Source organism: Lactuca sativa, chromosome 8 (genome assembly GCF_002870075.4).
Source record: "Lactuca sativa cultivar Salinas chromosome 8, Lsat_Salinas_v11, whole genome shotgun sequence".
In the NCBI taxonomy this organism is placed as follows: domain Eukaryota; kingdom Viridiplantae; phylum Streptophyta; class Magnoliopsida; order Asterales; family Asteraceae; genus Lactuca; species Lactuca sativa.
In genome coordinates this window covers 205,804,377-205,821,940 of record NC_056630.2, presented here as the reverse complement: position 1 = coordinate 205,821,940, position 17,564 = coordinate 205,804,377, and the positions used below count along the sequence as shown (strand labels likewise).

The window sequence follows — 17,564 nt, the reverse complement described above, 5'->3', positions numbered from 1 at the left end:
GGATCTTCAGGAAGCCGCGAGGCGGCGTGAGTTGGAGATAGAGTTGCAGCTGAAGGAGCAGCGTCAGGCCCCGACACAGTCTCAGCCGTCGCCTAAGCGGTCTAAGACCGTTGATACACGGTCTGGGGGATAGCAGAGCCGCACTTGTGGAAAGTGTGGCAGGGTTCATTCGGGAGTTTGTAGAGTAGGAGGTGGGTGCCACAAATGTGGCAAGGAGAGGCACTATGCCAGGGACTGCCGTCAGTCCGCCCCTCCCGCAGATATGAGGATTTGTTACCATTGTCATCAGGTTGGTCATGTGAAGACCAACTGTCCGCAGCTCGCCGCCAAGTCGGCGCAGGGTTCCGCGCCAGCTACTGTGAGGATTGGAGATGAGAGGCCAGTCAAGGTGGAGCCTTCGAAGGCTCAGGGGCGCGCCTTCCAGCTCACGGCCGAGGAGGCCAAAGCAGCATCGGATGTGGTTGTTGGTACGTTTCTATTCTCTGTCTCAATTGTTGTATTCGTGTTATGCTTATGGATTGTACCTGTGATAAGGTATGTTTCTAGTAAATTCTTTGCCTTCTTTGGTTTTATTTGACTCGGGGGCGAGTCGGTCGTTCGTATCTCAGACTTTCAGTAGAGGGTTTAATGTGCCGATAGATGATCTTGAGTGTCCGTTGCGAGTTTCGATCGCCAACGATCACGGGGTTTCTGCTTCCTCGGTCTACCGGGGATGCGAGTTGGAGATTTTTGGGGTGTCCTTCCCGATAGATTTGGTCCCTATCCCTATGGGGGGATGTATGCGTGATTGTAGGGATGGATTCGCTTAGCCGTTTTGGCGCCATGATCGACTGTGAGAGACAGCGGGTGGTGGTTCGAACCCCAAGTGGGGGAGAGCTTGTAGTATATGGTGAGGGCACCAGGGTGGGATCTGGGTTTTGTTCGATAGCCAGGGCTCAACAGAATATTCAGCACGGGTGTGCCGGTTATTTGGTGTATGTAGTAGATATGCGGGTTAGAGAGCAGATCTCAGTTTCTGAGGTCCCGGTGGTTAGGGAGTTTGTTGATGTGTTTCTGGAGGAGTTACTCAGAGTGCCTCCGGAGAGGCAGGTTGAGTTCAGGATTGATCTAGTGCCAGGTGCGGCCCCTATCGCCAAGGCGTCGTATCGCCTGGCACCGCCTGAGATGCAGGGACTATCATCTCAGTTGCAGGAGCTGTTGGGTAAGTAGTTTATTCGTCCGAGTAGTTCACCCTAGGGAGCACCGATCCTTTTCGTCAGGAAGAAGGACGGTTCGCACATGATGTTCATTGACTATCGGGAACTGAACAAGTTAACGGTGAAGAACCATTATCCGCTCTCGAGGATAGACGATCTTTTCGATCAGCTGTAGGGTGCATCTTGGTTTTCCAAGATTGATTTGAGATCAGGGTATCACCAGGTTAGGGTGAGGGAGGAAGACGTGGAGAAGACCGCGTTTCGGACTCGTTATGGTCATTACGAGTTCGTGGTGATGTTGTTTGGGCTCACCAACGCGCCAGCAGTGTTCATGGATCTGATGAACCGGGTATGCAGAACGATGCTCGATCGCTCGGTCATTGTGTTTATAGACGATATCTTGGTGTATTCCAAGACTTGAGAGCAGCATGAGGAGCATCTCAGGGAGCTGTTGGAAGTTCTGAGGCAAGAACGACTGTATGCCAAGTTCTCGAAATGTGAGTTTTGGTTACGAGAGGTCCATTTCCTCGGACACCTTGTTAACCAGAAGGGGATTTTGGTCGATCCGGCCAAAGTGGAGGCGGTTATGCAGTGGGAGACCCCGAAATCTCCCTCTGACATCAGGAGTTTCTTGGGTTTAGCAGGGTATTATCGGAGATTCATTCGTGATTTCTCCAAGATTACCGTACCCCTTACCCGTCTAACGAGTAAGGGGTGGATTTCCGGTGGGGCCCTGAGCAATATAGGGCGTTTGAGACTCTCCGGCAGTGTTTATGCGAGGCGCCAGTATTGCCACTCCCTGAGGGAGTGGAGGATTTTGTGGTATTTTGTGATGCATCCATCACAGGTTTGGGGGCAGTCCTCATGCAGCGAGGACGGGTGGTAGCCTACGCATCGTGGCAACTGAAGCCGCATGAGACGAGATACCCTACGCACGATCTTCAGTTGGGAGCGGTGGTTTTCGCTTTCAAGATTTGGAGGCACTATCTATACGGGGTCTGTTGCACTATATACACGGATCACAAGAGTTTGAGACATATCATGGATCAGTCGAACCTGAACATGAGGCAGCGCAGGTGGCTGGATATGGTCAAGGACTATGATTGTGAGATCTTTTACCATCCTGGTAAAGAAAACGCAGTTGCGGATGCTTTGAACCACAAGTCAGCTGGGTCCCCAATCCCAGCCAGGTGTATGAGGATAGCGGTGGATTCCCCGCTGGTGGGTTTGGTCAGGGACGCTCAGATTGAGGTGATGAGACCAGAGAACTGGAAGTTGGAGAGGATTAAGGGCGAAAGCGCCCGGTTTTTTCAGGATAGCCACGGATTGTTGACCCGTTATGGTCGGGTTTGGATTCCGATGTCCGGAGGCGTCCGGCAGACAGTGATGGAGGAGGCTCATAAGTCTCGTTTTTTTATTCACCTAGGAGCCACCAAGAGGTACTGTGATTTGAGTTCGAGCTATTGGTGGCTTGGCATGAAACGAGATATTGCTTGATTTGTTGAGAGGTGTTTGACATGTAGGATGGTCAAGACCGAGCATCAGAGGCCGCATGGTAAGCTGCAGCCTCTGGAGATTCCCATGTGGAAATGGGAACGGATCGCGATGGATTTCATCACGAAGTTGCCGAAGACGACAAGAGGGTTCGATGCTATATGGGTCATCGTGGATCGATTGACCAAGAGTGCCCATTTCCTAGCCATACAGGAGAGTTCGTCGGCAGAGAAGTTGGCCGACCTATACGTCCGCGAGATTGTCTCTCGCCATGAGGTCCCAGTTTCCATTGTTTCCGATCGGGATGTCAGGTTTACTTCCCGTTTCTGGCAGAAGTTCCACGAGGAACTGGGTACGAGACTGCATTTTAGTATGGCGTTCCACCCGCATACTGATGGACAGAGTGAGCGGACCATTCAGACCCTCGAGGATATGTTGAGGGCGTGCATCATTGATTTCGGTGGGAGTTAGGATTCCTACCTACCGCTTGTGGAGTTCGCCTACAACAACAACTATCATTCCAGTATTGGCGCCCCGCCCTTCGAGCTGTTGTATGGGCGGAAGTGTAGGACCCTAGTCTGCTGGGGCGAGGTTGGGCACAGGGTGATGGGTCAGACAGAGGTAGTTCTGCAAACTACCGAGATGATACAACAAATTAGACAGCGACTGCAGACCGCTCAGAGTCGGCAGAAAATTTATGCTGATCGACGCCGATCTGAACTGGAATTTCAAGTGGGTGACATGGTTCTCCTGAAGGTCTCACCCTAAAAGGGTGTGATCCGCTTCAGGAAGAGGGAAAAATTAGGTCCCCGTTATATTGGTCCATTCAGGATTGTTGCCAGGGTTGGCAGGGTGGCTTATAGGCTAGAGCTCCCGAAAGAGCTCAGCCGGATCCACAACACGTTTCATGTTTCACAATTGCGAAAATACATTATGGACCAGGAGGCAGTGGTGTCCTTGGATGACATTCAGGTCGATGAGCGCCTGAACTATGTGGAGAGGCCTGTGGCTATTTTGGCAAGGAAGAAGAAGATTCTGCGGAACAAGGAAATACCTTTGGTAAAGGTACAGTGGGAACATCGGAGGGGATTCGAGTGGACATGGGAGCCGGAGGCGGAGATGCGCGAGCATTACCCGACATTGTTTATTCCAGCGGACTTCGAGGGCGAAGTCTAGTTCAAGTGGGGGAGAGTTGTAACGCCCCGATTCTCAGGTATTGCTTAAATATGATTTATTGGGTTAAGCTCTACTCGACGAGTTGGTTGACCTACTCGTCGAGTAGCAGCGGGATGGGATCGTGTGTTAAGTGACCTACTCGACGAGTCCCTATTGGGACTCGGCGAGTAGGAGCTAACAAATGAAACCCTAAATCTCAGGGTTTGCACCCCTATTTAAAGGGACCTTAGCCGCCCTTGGGCCTCGTTACAATTATAGAGAGTCCTGAGAGTCCTTATACGTGTGTGGGTGCCTTTGTGTGGTGTTTGAAGCTTGGAAAGAGAATCTTGGAGGGAGAAAGCTAAGAGTGCAAAGGAATTGAAGCAAGGAAAGCGTGGGAAGCAGGATTTACCTCAGCTAGCATCCTTTGGAGGTATCAAAGTGCCATCCTTACTTCCCTTTTTACCTTTTGTTGAGTTTCTAGGGCTTTTTATGGATTTCCAAATTGGTATGAAGAGCTATGGGCTAGATCTGAAGTTGTAACTTCAGATCTGGACCCTCCTTGGATTCTAGAAGCATAAAGTTACGGTTTTGGTGGTGATTGAGGTCCCTCTTGGGCATGAAGCCCCATTAAGAACTTAGATTTGGCATTTGGAGCCTTTAAGGCCATGCATGCACGTAAACTTTGCAACTTTACGTGATAAGCATGCCCTAGAAGCTTGGATCTGTGATTTGGAGCCGTTGCATGGCTCAAAACAAGTTTGTATGGAAAGAGGATTGAATGGACTCGGCGAGTCGCAAAGTTGACTCGGCGAGTCATATGAAGATGGCCGTGAACTCGACGAGTTGGATGAACAACTCGGTGAGTCCGATGAAGATCACCATAAGACTCGACGAGTTGAAGAACAACTCGGCGAGTTGGATGAGTTTTCTCTTGGATATGTATGAGTGTGTATTCGTCGAGTTGCAAGGAGGGAACTCGACGGCTGGCCTTAAAGTTTGATCGAGAATCGAAGGAACTCGGCGAGTTGGAATGTACCTCAGGGAACTCGACGAGTAGCCGAGGGTACTCGGCGAGTCGAGGTCAACACGGACAGTTGACCTTGACTGAGGACTTTGACCTTGATCAGGGGTTGTCTAATGGGTTATGGGGTACCTTATAAGGTTAAGGACTTATGAGTATATTGTACTATGATCATAGGTGGTGGAGCCTGTGTCGGGTGATCCGAGTGTTGGAGTGTATCTTCCGAGTCGACAATTGCAAGGTGAGTTATCCTGACTATATCGATAGGGTCTACGGCACCAGGGCCGACCCTTTAGTTGTTATTTTTATGGTATGCTACATGTGGTTATGATCTGTTAGATCGGAATCAGGGTAGACAGTATGTTATGCTCTTATGATCCGTAAGGATTGGTATGTTAGTGACCTGCTAGGTCGGTACTCTAGTTACGAGAGAATTCTATGATTGGTGATCAGTGAGATAGATATGTTTGATGTTGTGTACGCCAGTATATGATAGTTATGCGCACACGGGTATTTGCTTGTTGGTTGGGTTGAGGCGGTCCTGCTTTGTGCTGAAGGCCAACATACCCTATGAGCGGTCCGGGGAGACTGCAGGTCCACGTGGCGGACCAGTCATGCCGAAGGTACGGGATGGATTCAGATAGACTGTAGGCCCAGTAGGGCGGTCCAGTCAGGCCGATGGCCCAATATGCATGCTGATTGATTGATTGATTGTTATCGATATGGCATTGTCAGTTTGGTATTGGTATTTTGGGGGTAGCTCACTAAGCCCTCGGGCTTACAGTTTTCAGTTTATTGTTTCGGGCACTTCAGGAGTTCATGGCAAGGCGAAGGCGTGACCGTATCACTCCTCATCCTTATGTTATGATTTTGGGACACTCTGATGGATATTGATTTGAAAACATTTTTGTAAAACAACGTTATTTAACTTTCATTTATGATTGAAAATGTTTAAATTTGGTGTAAAATTTATGGATGTGACACTTTTCGGTTAATCTTTTCTCGATTTTATGTTTTAGTTGATTCCAGGTGTGTACTCACATAATTACTTTTGGATTCTTTATTGTGCACATCCTTTTAATTAGAGTTTTTGTACATATAAACCCAGGGATCAAATTTAATATAAAGGAGTGTTGTACAACTAAATTCAGTGGTTTGCATCAGATTTATGGAAGCTACAAGGTACATGTATGTTGTTTTGGAAAACATCTCTAATCTTTGCTTAAACACTAAATAAGGTACCACTATCTGCTTTCTACATATTCATTTTTGTTTTAATTAGTTATAGGGTTTTATAATGTGAAAAGGTTTTATTGACTTCTATTTTAATGTAATTTTGATGTTTGTAGACATTCTTTTATGAGAATGTTTTTTTTGTGGCATTTATACACCGATTCATGCCGATAAAAAAAATTGAGAACTTTAAAGAAACCAGTAAGTTCCACCTACAACTTCTCCACCCCCGTCCTCTCTTTTGTGTGTTCTAATGATTTGTATTGTGTTTTTTACAGAGCTTCAATATTGTTCCCAGATGTTTCATCCCTTTTTGGAACTTCTTCAAGCGACTGGAGTTCGGAACCACCCACCTCAACACAAAATCAAATGTAATATTGATACATCTTCATCTGAATTTGTTCGTATGAATCTTGATCTTCATTTCCACACAGAATAGCAACATATTTTAATGTGGATACCAATTTATGCAATGTACTTCATTATTTGTCTCACAAAACGACACGTTCCGCCCCGCACAACAGGCAGGAAACCCCTCTAGTTTATATTTATTTTATTTTCTTTGTAATTAAGTTGTTATAAGCATTCTATAATATTTTCAGTAAGCTAAAAAAATAATTTCTTATGGCCCTATAAACAACTTAAGTCATATATTTCTCACATCCCATGATTGAAAAGATATATTTATGTATTTATACCTTTATATTTTTGAGATTTTCTAATATTTAAACCTTTATAATTTTGGGATTTTCTAATAGAAAATCGCTATATTTTTACTTGACATTATTTTTGGTGAAATTGATGTTTAATTTAATGTTGTCGGTGAAATTTGGTAACCACTTTGAATATTTTTGGTGAAATATGGTTTCTACTTTTGAGTCTTTATGCTACTAGTGAATATTTTTGAGTGCTTTCGATGATGTTTGTGAAATTTGATTTCTACTTCATATATTTTTTTTTGGGTGATATTTGGTGTTTATAATTATTTAATTTGATTTCTACTTCATATATTTTTTTTGGGTGATATTTGGTGTTTATAATTAATAAATATCATGTTTATTATGTTAACAATTTGTTCTTGCAATTTTTGGTTTGTGAATCTAAACTTTATTTAGAATGTAGAATTTGTAAACTATGAAATAGAGTTTACATAAACAAATTTGCCTAATAATATTCTAAACCTTTTAATAATGTTGTTGTTATGAGCATGAGGAATGTAAAACTAATGTTGTAAACGAACTGAACGATTCGGAACCGTTCGTGAACTGTTCGGCGGGAAGTTCGTTTATGTTCGTTTATTTAATAAATGAACGAACATGAACACAAATTCTCGTTCGTTTAGTTAAACGAACGAACATGAACAATGATCTCGTTCGTTCATTTACGTTCGTTTATGTTCATTCGTTTAAGTTTTTTTATGTTCATATATTTTTAATTGTTTTTTTTATTACATTACTATATTATAATTCGTTTATGTTCATATATGTTCAATTGTGTATGTTTATCTTTGTTCGTTTATGTTCGGTTAGCATGTTCACGAACATAAATGAACGAACATGAACAAGACAATTTGTTAAACGAATGAACATGAACAAAAAATCTTTGTTCGCTTATCCATTTGTGTTCGTTCGATTGTTCGGCTAACTTAAACGAACGAACATGAACAAGCCTTTGTTCGTGTTCGTTCGGTTAGTTTACAGCCCTATGTAAAACTGTGAAATAAACTTTACATTTTTAATTATTTCATTTTATTTGCATTCACTTATAGTAGTCTTATAAATGGTTTGATTTGTTTATGTTTACACATCACAACCTTGACTGGAAAATAAATGGGCCATTTTGATTACCTCCTCAAGAACAAGTATGAATCATGGCTATTACTAGAAAACAAGACCAACTATATTATTTATAATCCGTCCACAAACATGTTTAATTTGATGAATGAGAGATGAGAAAGTGAAATGAATGAAAGTTTCATTATCCACTTGTAAAAGTATTTAAAGTTATTTTAGTTATGAATTTGCTAAAATTAATATTGTTTTTAAACACAAAAATAGTGAGGAATATGTCCCTACCATTTATGGATGTTTGCTCACGACTTTTTGATGGCCCTATGTCGACGCGCATGGGCAGTGAGTTTTGATGAACTACTTATTAACAAAAAAAAATGTTTAATTTACAGCAAATCCTCCTTAATAATTTTTTTTTTGTCATATGTCATATTTTTATTTATTTTGCTACATTTAATTTTGTGGTTATTTTAAATTAATTTTTATTCCACATGCCATTTTATGGTTTTTCATTTTATTAAATTATAGATAGTATTTAAATGCAATAATAAATGTATATCAATTTCATTAATGAACTTTCTTTGAATTTCAAAATTACTAAATTAAAGATTCATTAGCTTTTTATTTATTTATCTAAATTATATGTTGAAATTTAAAAAAGAAAAAGATACACTTTAATTTTTATAATTCAATATTTTCTCATTTTTTTTATAAATTCAAACTTCTCAAATGTTTAGAATTTTGTATTTAGTTTTTATTTTAAATAAACTCATGTAATACATGAGTCTCACACCTAGTATATAACAAAAAAATAGAACACCAAACATATACACTTCTTACATTCTTTATACTACTTTTAAACTATTTATTAACTAAAGCTGAACCTCAACATTTAACTGAAAGACTATTTTTTCCCATGGCCGATTTAGATAAAAGAAATAGGATATGCAAACATAGAATTTAATACTATATAATAAAAATATAAAAGAATATATATATATATATATATATATATATATATATACTCTAATAAATAAAGATCTTTTTACCACATGTCATATTCTTATTCATTTTGTCACATGTAATTTTATGGTTATTTTAAATTAATTTATATTCCACATGTCATTTTATGGTTTTTCTATTTTATTAAATTTCACACATTATTTAAATCAAATAATAAATGCATATCAATTTCATTAATGAATTTTCCTTCTAATTTCAAAATTACTAATTTAAAGTTTCATTAATTTTCTTTATTTATTTATCTAAATTATTTGTTTAAATTTAAAAGAGAAAAAAAAACACTTTAAGTTTTATAATTCAATATTTTTATCACTTTTCTTATAAATTCAAACTTCTCAAATATTTTGAATTTTATATTTAAATTTTCTTTTAAATAAACTCATGTAATAGATGAGTCTCACACTTAGAGGTGTTCGTTTGGATGGATCGGTTTGATCTAATCCAATAAGGTGAATCCAAATGGATTTCGGTTTTCAAAACATGAATCCAAACTGTCCAAACTAAATTCAAATCAGATCCGAACCAATCAAATTACAATTTGGTTGGATTGGTTTTTACAACTCGGTTTTCAAGAGACATGTCATTTAAATAGTTATATAACATGAATATTAGTGAACTTTAAACAAATATAAATTGTTTGGTTGAGAATCAAAATTTATGAACAACTATTAAAAAATGTATTATAATCTAATATTTTATAGATAAAAAACTTTTTGAAACATATACATTGACGATTTTTATTGTATAATACTTTGGAGTCTAATTAAAAATATAATTTAGCAAATTAATAAATAACTAAAATATGTATATTTGAAACAAATATAGGTACATAAATAAATAATAAACTCTTATTCGGTTTTTTAGACTACTCGGTTTTAATTTTATAAACCGTAACCAATCTTATATCCAAAATAATAATTCCGTTTTGCTGAAAATCGATCCGAAAATCCGAATATCCAAACCAAATAGTTCAATCCAAATTGTCCGATTGGACAATTCGGTTTTATCCGAATAATGAACAGCCCTACTCACACCTAGTCTCTCTATTCTAATAAATGAATAGGTTTATTCTCCTATTGACATATATAATACAATTAGAACTACTAATTAATATTATATGTCACCTATCATATCACTTGTCAGCCTATTAATTATTAATTTCAAATTTTAAATTTTAAATTTTAAATTTCCTACTCTAATTACATTAAATTAATAATTGATTATCCATTTTAAATTTCAAATTCTAATTTTTTTTCACTCTAATATATTAAATTAAAATATTAGATTAAAAGATAAAATAAAATTAATACAGATTATAAGGTGATATAACTTCACGTATTTATTTAAATCAACGATTATAATTTTATATAATTAAAAAAATATCTCTTAAGTAATAATTTATTTAAAATAATTGATTAATTTGATTTGATTTTTTAAATATGAAAGTTTAATTAATTTTATAACCGTAGTTCTCACAGGTTATAAACTAGTATTATAATAAAAGAATAATTTTATTCTTCTTTTGACATGTGTCATCTTATTAGGCCTTTTAATTAATGCATGTTTTATTCATCTTTTGTCATGTGTCAATTAATGCATGTCACTTGTAACTTCATTTCAAATTTCAAATTTTAAATTTTTCACTTTAATTACATTAAATATATAACATTAGAATAAAAATTAAAATAAAATTAATACAAATTATAAAATAATATATTTCACATATTTATTTAAATTAATGATTAAAATTTATATAACTAAAAGAATCTCTTAATTATTAATTTATTTAAAATAATTAATTAATAATTTTGAGTTTTATTATAAAATTTTAATTAATTTTATAATCGTGGTTCACATGGGTTATAAACTAATATATATATATATATATATATATATATATATATATATATATATATATATATATATATATATATATATATATATATATATATATATATATATATATATATATATATATATATATATATATATATATATATATATATATAAAAGAGATGTCTAAGGTTGTGCAAGTGCATCCTTCCCTTATTTTCACCAACACATCAAGGTATAGTTAGATTATAAACTCTTTGGTAACAAATATATAGTGACGGTTAAATTGCAGTTGATAACTCGGTTTAGACTAACAAACCAAATAATCGAACAAAGATCGAACCTTATTGGACAAAAATCGACTATTTCGGTTTAGTTATTGGTTTTACATATTGTTTAGATTTTGGTTTTCTTTCCTTCAACAACAATATCACATTCCACATTCCAATACAAATAGGGTTCCTTAGTAAACATATTTTGGCACTAATTTGCCTTTTCTAATTAAATAAATCTAAATTTACACGTGTGGTTTGATTTTAACTTTTTTAGATCCATTTTCTCAAAGTTTTTGGCTTAACTTTCTATTCTTTCCGATTGACCCATGCTCAAAAATTGATCGATCAAAATAATACAATTTAAAGGGCAGTGATTCGTTAACAACAATTTTTGGTTTTATATTTTTATAGTGATTCGTACACAACAATTTTTTATCGTAAATAATAATTTATGTTTTACGGATAATCATAAAAAATGACCCTAAATAAGAAAGAGAGAAATTAAAACATAGAAGTCGACCACCGTACAGTTGACTGGTCAAAGATGCTTAGACCCACAAAGACATCTTGCTCTCATTACAAGGTTAGAGTCTTAAAATGGTCCTCCTACTTTCATGGTTAGTCACAACTGGTTCTTCTCTTTCAAAATCTTCACATTTTGTCTATATTGTCCTTTTTTTTATCTTTAGGCACCATTTATTATAGGAATACTATTAAGATTAACATCTGTCATGTATTTTGTTAGTAAAATTAAAAAATACAATTAATATCATTCTTAATCTCAAAAACATATCAAAACACAATACAAAATTATAATTATAATTATAATATTTTATACTGATCATCAGGAAAATACATCCTCATCTACACGTACACACGTCTGTCACTACACATTCCGCGTCTGACACGTGTCCCTAAATACTCGTCTTCTATACATCCCACGCTATCTTCGTTTCTAAGTTTAACCCTCATAAATATCCCGAAGATCTTGAAAACCTGCAACAACAACAATCAAACATGGCGTCACACTCCTCTAAAAATCTCTACCCACAAGTCGATCAGTCGAACCCAGAATCGTATTCTTCATTTTCGTCATCAAATCCTTCAGCTCCATCCATGTACCCATCACTCGAGACCAAGGATCTCGCTGAGAAACTGTTCCCGGACAACGATCAAAGCCATGAACAACAACAACAATCAACTGCTTTTGAATCTTCAGAGGAAGTTGTAATCAAAATCCCCGGATCAATCGTTCACTTAATCGACAAACAACAGAGCATCCAATTAGCTTCCGGGGTGTTCGAAATAATCCGTCTCCGACAAGGCGGCAACGTCGTCGCGGCTCTCGCTCGTGTCGGCGACGAAATCCAGTGGCCGTTAGCGAAAGACGAAGCAGCCGTGAAACTAGACGGATCTCACTACTTCTTCACCCTTCGTGTACCATCCCAATCCGGAAACGACGTCGAACCGGAGGATTTGTTGAACTACGGTTTGACAATCACAGGAAACTCTTCCGATGAACTCGATAGGGTTTTGGAGGAGTACAGTGCGTTTTCGGTGAAGGAGGTGGAGAGGGCTGTGGCGGTGGAGGGAGTTGGCTCTCCGGAGGCTAAAGCGTCGGCGTATTGGACGACATTAGCACCGAACGTGGAGGATTACAGTGGGTCGGTTGCTCGGATGATTGCATCCGGGTCGGGTCAAGTAATCAGAGGGATATTATGGTGTGGTGATGTAACAGTTGATAGATTGAAATGGGGGAATGAGTACTTGAAGAAGAGGATGAAATCAGGGCAAAAAGCCGATGTTAGTCCAGAAGCTCTGAAGAGGATGAAAAGGTATTGACTTTTTGATTTTGACTCCAAAAAGTCAACTATGAAGTCTTCCAAATTCATCATTTTTACAAATTTGATGACCATTTTCGATCTTTTTTCGTGTTTATGTACTTGCTATAAAGTTTAAAGTGATCATATTATGAAAGATTCGATTTTTATAGACAAATTAAGTGTTAATTTCATGAATTTTAGGGTGAAGAAGTTGACCAAGATGTCAGAGAGTGTGGCAACAGGGTTGCTTTCAGGGGTGGTGAAGGTGTCGGGGTTCTTTACGAGCTCGATTGTGAACTCTGCACCAGGAAAGAAGTTCTTTTCCCTTCTTCCTGGAGAGATTGTTCTTGCTTCCTTAGATGGATTCAGTACGTATTCCTTCTTTCAATCTTTATTGTTTTATCTTATGGAATGGAATGTACGGAAGGAATTTGATTACTTTCCTTCATCCGTCAATGTTAATGAAGTGAAGAATTGCAATTTAATCCATTTTATGCAAACTCTAACATTTTCGAAATAACTTGAAAATTATAACCAAAAAACTTGCAAATTATCTATTATATAATAGATTTACATAAGTAAGTTTACAGATTGATTTGGGTTTTTGGAAATAGATAAGGTGTGCGATGCGGTTGAAGTAGCAGGAAGGAACGTCATGTCGACAACATCAACAGTGACTACGGATCTTGTTTCACATAAGTAAGCATAATATCAGTTTTAAACATGACATTTTTTGGGTTTTTTAGGTCACCTAAAGTAATGAGATCATTAATTAATTGATTGATTAATTATAGGCACGGTGAAGATGCTGCGAAGGTTACAAGCACAGGGATGGATGCAGCAGGGCATGCGATAGGAACCGCATGGGCGGTTTTCAAGATCCGAAAGGCTTTCAACCCGAAAAATGCTTTTAAACCAACTTCGCTTGTGAAAGCTGCGGCTTCTGGGTCAAAATCGTCTTCTAGTAAATCTAGTAAATCGGAAATCTGAATGAAATGTTAGCTGGAATTGTTTGTGGGATATGTAAATTTGTTTTCAAGTGGTTTCACCTTTGTGCTTTTCATGGGACTATTTGATGGGAGAAAAGGGGGGAAAACAAAATATTCGGTAATTGTGTATCGTAATCACGTATTAGTTTGTAATTTACGTGAAATTGTAGTTGAAATTTTTCAATATTCTGAGCCTTTATATAATTAATAGGATCAGGCATTATATCGTCATTCATCAACGTTGGTGTACATTGTGTGTGTATATATATCTTCTCTAATAAATGAAGGTTTTTTTTGTCACTTGTCATACTCACATTCATTTTGCCACATGTCATTTTATGGTTATTTTGAATTAATTTTTATTCCACATGTAATTCTGTGGTTTTCTTATTTTATTAATTCCATATGGTATTTAAATTTAATAATAAATGCATATCAATTCTATTAATAGACTTTCCTTATAATTTTATATTTCTTATAAATTCAAAATTTTCAAATATTTATATATATTTAATTGTTTTAAATACACCCATGTAATACATGGGTCTCACACCTAGTAGTGTATCAAACAATCAGTTAAGCCAAAGTAACTAGTGATTAATTGGAAATCTCGTGATGTTAGATTTTAAGCGACGTGAGGTACATAAATATGCGTCTATTTGATTCTTGTGTGTAAGATTTTTCCCCCGTGTAATAAAGGACTATTTTTTTTATTATTATTAAAGAAAGCAAAGTGAAGATACGGTCTGCTTTGAAGTTTGATAATGGTGTGTACATCTAGCTGTGTCTACACCACATAATATATAACAAATCGAGTTCAACTTTTCTGAGTCCCATGTATGTATATGTGACAATGTAAGTTGCATCATTTGGTGGGCGTTTTACTATGTGTTTAACTTTCTTTTACACTTTAAACCAAAAGGAATTGGTGTATGTTTGCATACTTTTAGTAGGTTAGTAGATTGTGGTTTCTTCCTGCAAATTCATTAGGCTGCAGGGAGTGGCCGCGGTTTGGGGCCGCGATTTATGCCACCTCAGCCGCGAACACCGCCCCCTCATTGCGGTCTCCTGCGGTTTTGGCCGCACTGCGGCCCTCTCAATAACTGTGCAATGTGATTGGTTGGGAGGAATCAGGTCAAAATACTACCGGTTTTTTTTTTTTTTTTAATACTTTCTTTCCTATAAAATACTACATACACTTCATTTTTTTTTTTCAAACAAAAAACACTTTTCTCTCTATTTTATTTAAAAAAAATTCCTCAATCTCAAAAATGTGTTTTTTTTTTCATGTGTATTTTTATTTTGGAATGCAATGTAATGTTTTTTAAATTTTCAATGTAATGGGTTTTTTAATTTTCAAGTAATGAAAAAATATGTTGTTTTATTAAAAAAAAAGTTTATTAAATTAAAATAGTTAAAAAAAATTTAAAAAAATAAATAAAAGTTTGGTACCACTCCCTTGGTGTGGCAAGAAACCACACATGTGTGGTAAAAACTGACGTGACGCACATGTGGCGGTGAAGGAAGTGCGGTTTCGGTGACACCACTCCCTCCAGCCTTAGGTGGAAGAGGGGGAAAAGGAGTGGTGGTGTTTTTTTTTTTGTAGGTGTATAAGGGTCAATAAAAAAGTACTTCTAACATATATTTTTTTGAGAATATAACTCCAAATTTTTATTCAAATCGTAGGATGATTTTATATGGATCAAATTTCTTGCTTGAGGTCGAGGGTTCAAGTCCCGTCATAAACATATGTGAAATTAGGTATTAGTTTAGGAGTAGATTATATATTTATATATGTCGGTTAAAAACAATGATCATTATTTATACACCTGCAAAGTCTTACATGGTGGTAAACACCATGAGTGTAGACCTAATCTACTACCTAATGGTAGACATGGTGATAGACATTATTATATGACATATAAACAGACGTGTAGCTTATGAACAACTGTAAGTGTTCGAGTTGTCCGTTTCAATGCTAGGTGGTTTGGAGTCTGATGGATTTGCAGTGACCACCATTATCCTCCAATCCGTATTCTACACTTGTTGTCTTCCCGTCCTCGTATCCGTCTTCCCTTTTTTTCTCTACTAAAGTAGATTAACCTTGAATAATCGTCTTCATATGTCAATTACTTCTCTTTTCTCTACCAAACTTTTGCGATGATCATGTGCAAGGCGTTCCTGATGGTTGTTGGAAGTTCTGATTTTTGGTGGTGTTATGCACAACATGTGTTGTCCAAGAAAGCCCTAAAATCATTTTCTCAAAGAAGGTTAGCAACCATTACAATCTCTTCAAACGTTTCCAATTTTTTTGTCATTGTTTCCGGTATGTCTTTGACCCTGAGATTATGGGATGATTATGCTAATATTTTAATCTTCTATGGTATATATATTGTTTTTGTGTGCTTTTGAGGCCTTTCGATTGGGCAATTGCTTTGGAGTTTTGATCATGTTTGCAGTGGCGGATCCAAAACTAAAAACCAAAGGTTGCACGAAATTTTTTGGGGTTGCAAACTACAAAAAGGCTCATTTCCGCAGGTAGTTTCCGTCATAAAATCGTCATTAAATGGCAAATTTACACTAAATTCACAATTATCATACTTTGTGATGGATTCGTGACGGATTTGTGTAATTTCCGACAAATTTTTACTACATTTACATTTAACGGGGAAATTTTGAGATGTATCTCGTGCTACTCCTTACAACATAGTAGATCCGCCCATGCATGTTTGTATCAAACAAAGGAGAAAGAGGTGTCAATGTTATATTTTTTTTCCGAAGAGCCACTTCAATCCCAAGGTCTGTTCAAAACCAGATCTAATTTGTTATTCATCGCTTGGGTTTAGGGTTCGACCTCCCCTATAGGTTTATAAATACTCAATTTTACAGAGATCGACATCTCACCTTTGTCGCTCTTCTAGGATGTGTCATCATATGCGTCAATGTCTGTAAATAGTAACGAGTCCAAAGGGAAAATTCTGCTCAACCACATGTCTTTATCTAGAGAGACGATTGATTCTTATTGAAGTTATAAACCACTTGGAATAAGATATGAACGGGCTATTCCCATATCTCTACGACTTTGAGTGAAAACATATTCAAGTACTACTCCAATATATTCTTCTGGTTTTGGGTATGATTTTAAAAATGAATCTAAATAGGGTTTGATTGTTGATTTTGATTTGAAGGGTAGTTGTTAGGGGGAGAGCTCCAACCAAATGTGAAAGTATTGATTTTTTTCTTACGTCTCTATCAAGTTTTTTTATTACTCAATTACTTATACATTTATATGTTTGATTACTTCTAACCTAACTAGTGTTTAAGTTTGACGACATAAATAAGTTATCCGCAGTTCCTGAATACCCTTTTGATATTTATCTCTTTCTGTAGAACTAAGGAATATGCAAAAGGTAAGGAAGATGCTTTGGCACTAACAACATGGTGCTTAGAAAAGTTGTATACAATAAGAAGATGATCTTTTTTCAGATATAACAATATATTAACATTAAAGATGTAACGTCCCAAAATTTAAGGCCAAAAACTTCATTTTTATAATAATAACAATAAAATCATCATCCAAAACGTGTTCATAAAACCATAAAATAAAATCAGAGTATGCCAATAATCATTCAAATACATCAAATCAACAAAATGCGGAACAACATGTTGTGTGTGTGATGCGATCATCCCGAGCCCTTCCCCATCGATCCGAAAGTACCTGAAACATAA

The 17,564-nt window shown here is 36.7% G+C and overlaps 1 protein-coding gene across 1 annotated transcript; it reads left to right on the top strand.

Annotated features, from left to right (window-relative positions):
• Positions 1 to 11,979: 11,979 nt before the first annotated feature.
• On the top strand, positions 11,980 to 14,021 carry LOC111915283 (protein EARLY-RESPONSIVE TO DEHYDRATION 7, chloroplastic). Its single transcript, XM_023910954.3, has 4 exons — positions 11,980 to 12,858; positions 13,048 to 13,214; positions 13,461 to 13,545; positions 13,641 to 14,021. The coding sequence occupies exons 1-4, from the start codon at positions 12,041 to 12,043 to the stop codon at positions 13,834 to 13,836; spliced, it is 1,266 nt and encodes a 421-aa protein (XP_023766722.1). The 5' UTR covers positions 11,980 to 12,040; the 3' UTR covers positions 13,837 to 14,021.
• Positions 14,022 to 17,564: the final 3,543 nt, after the last annotated feature.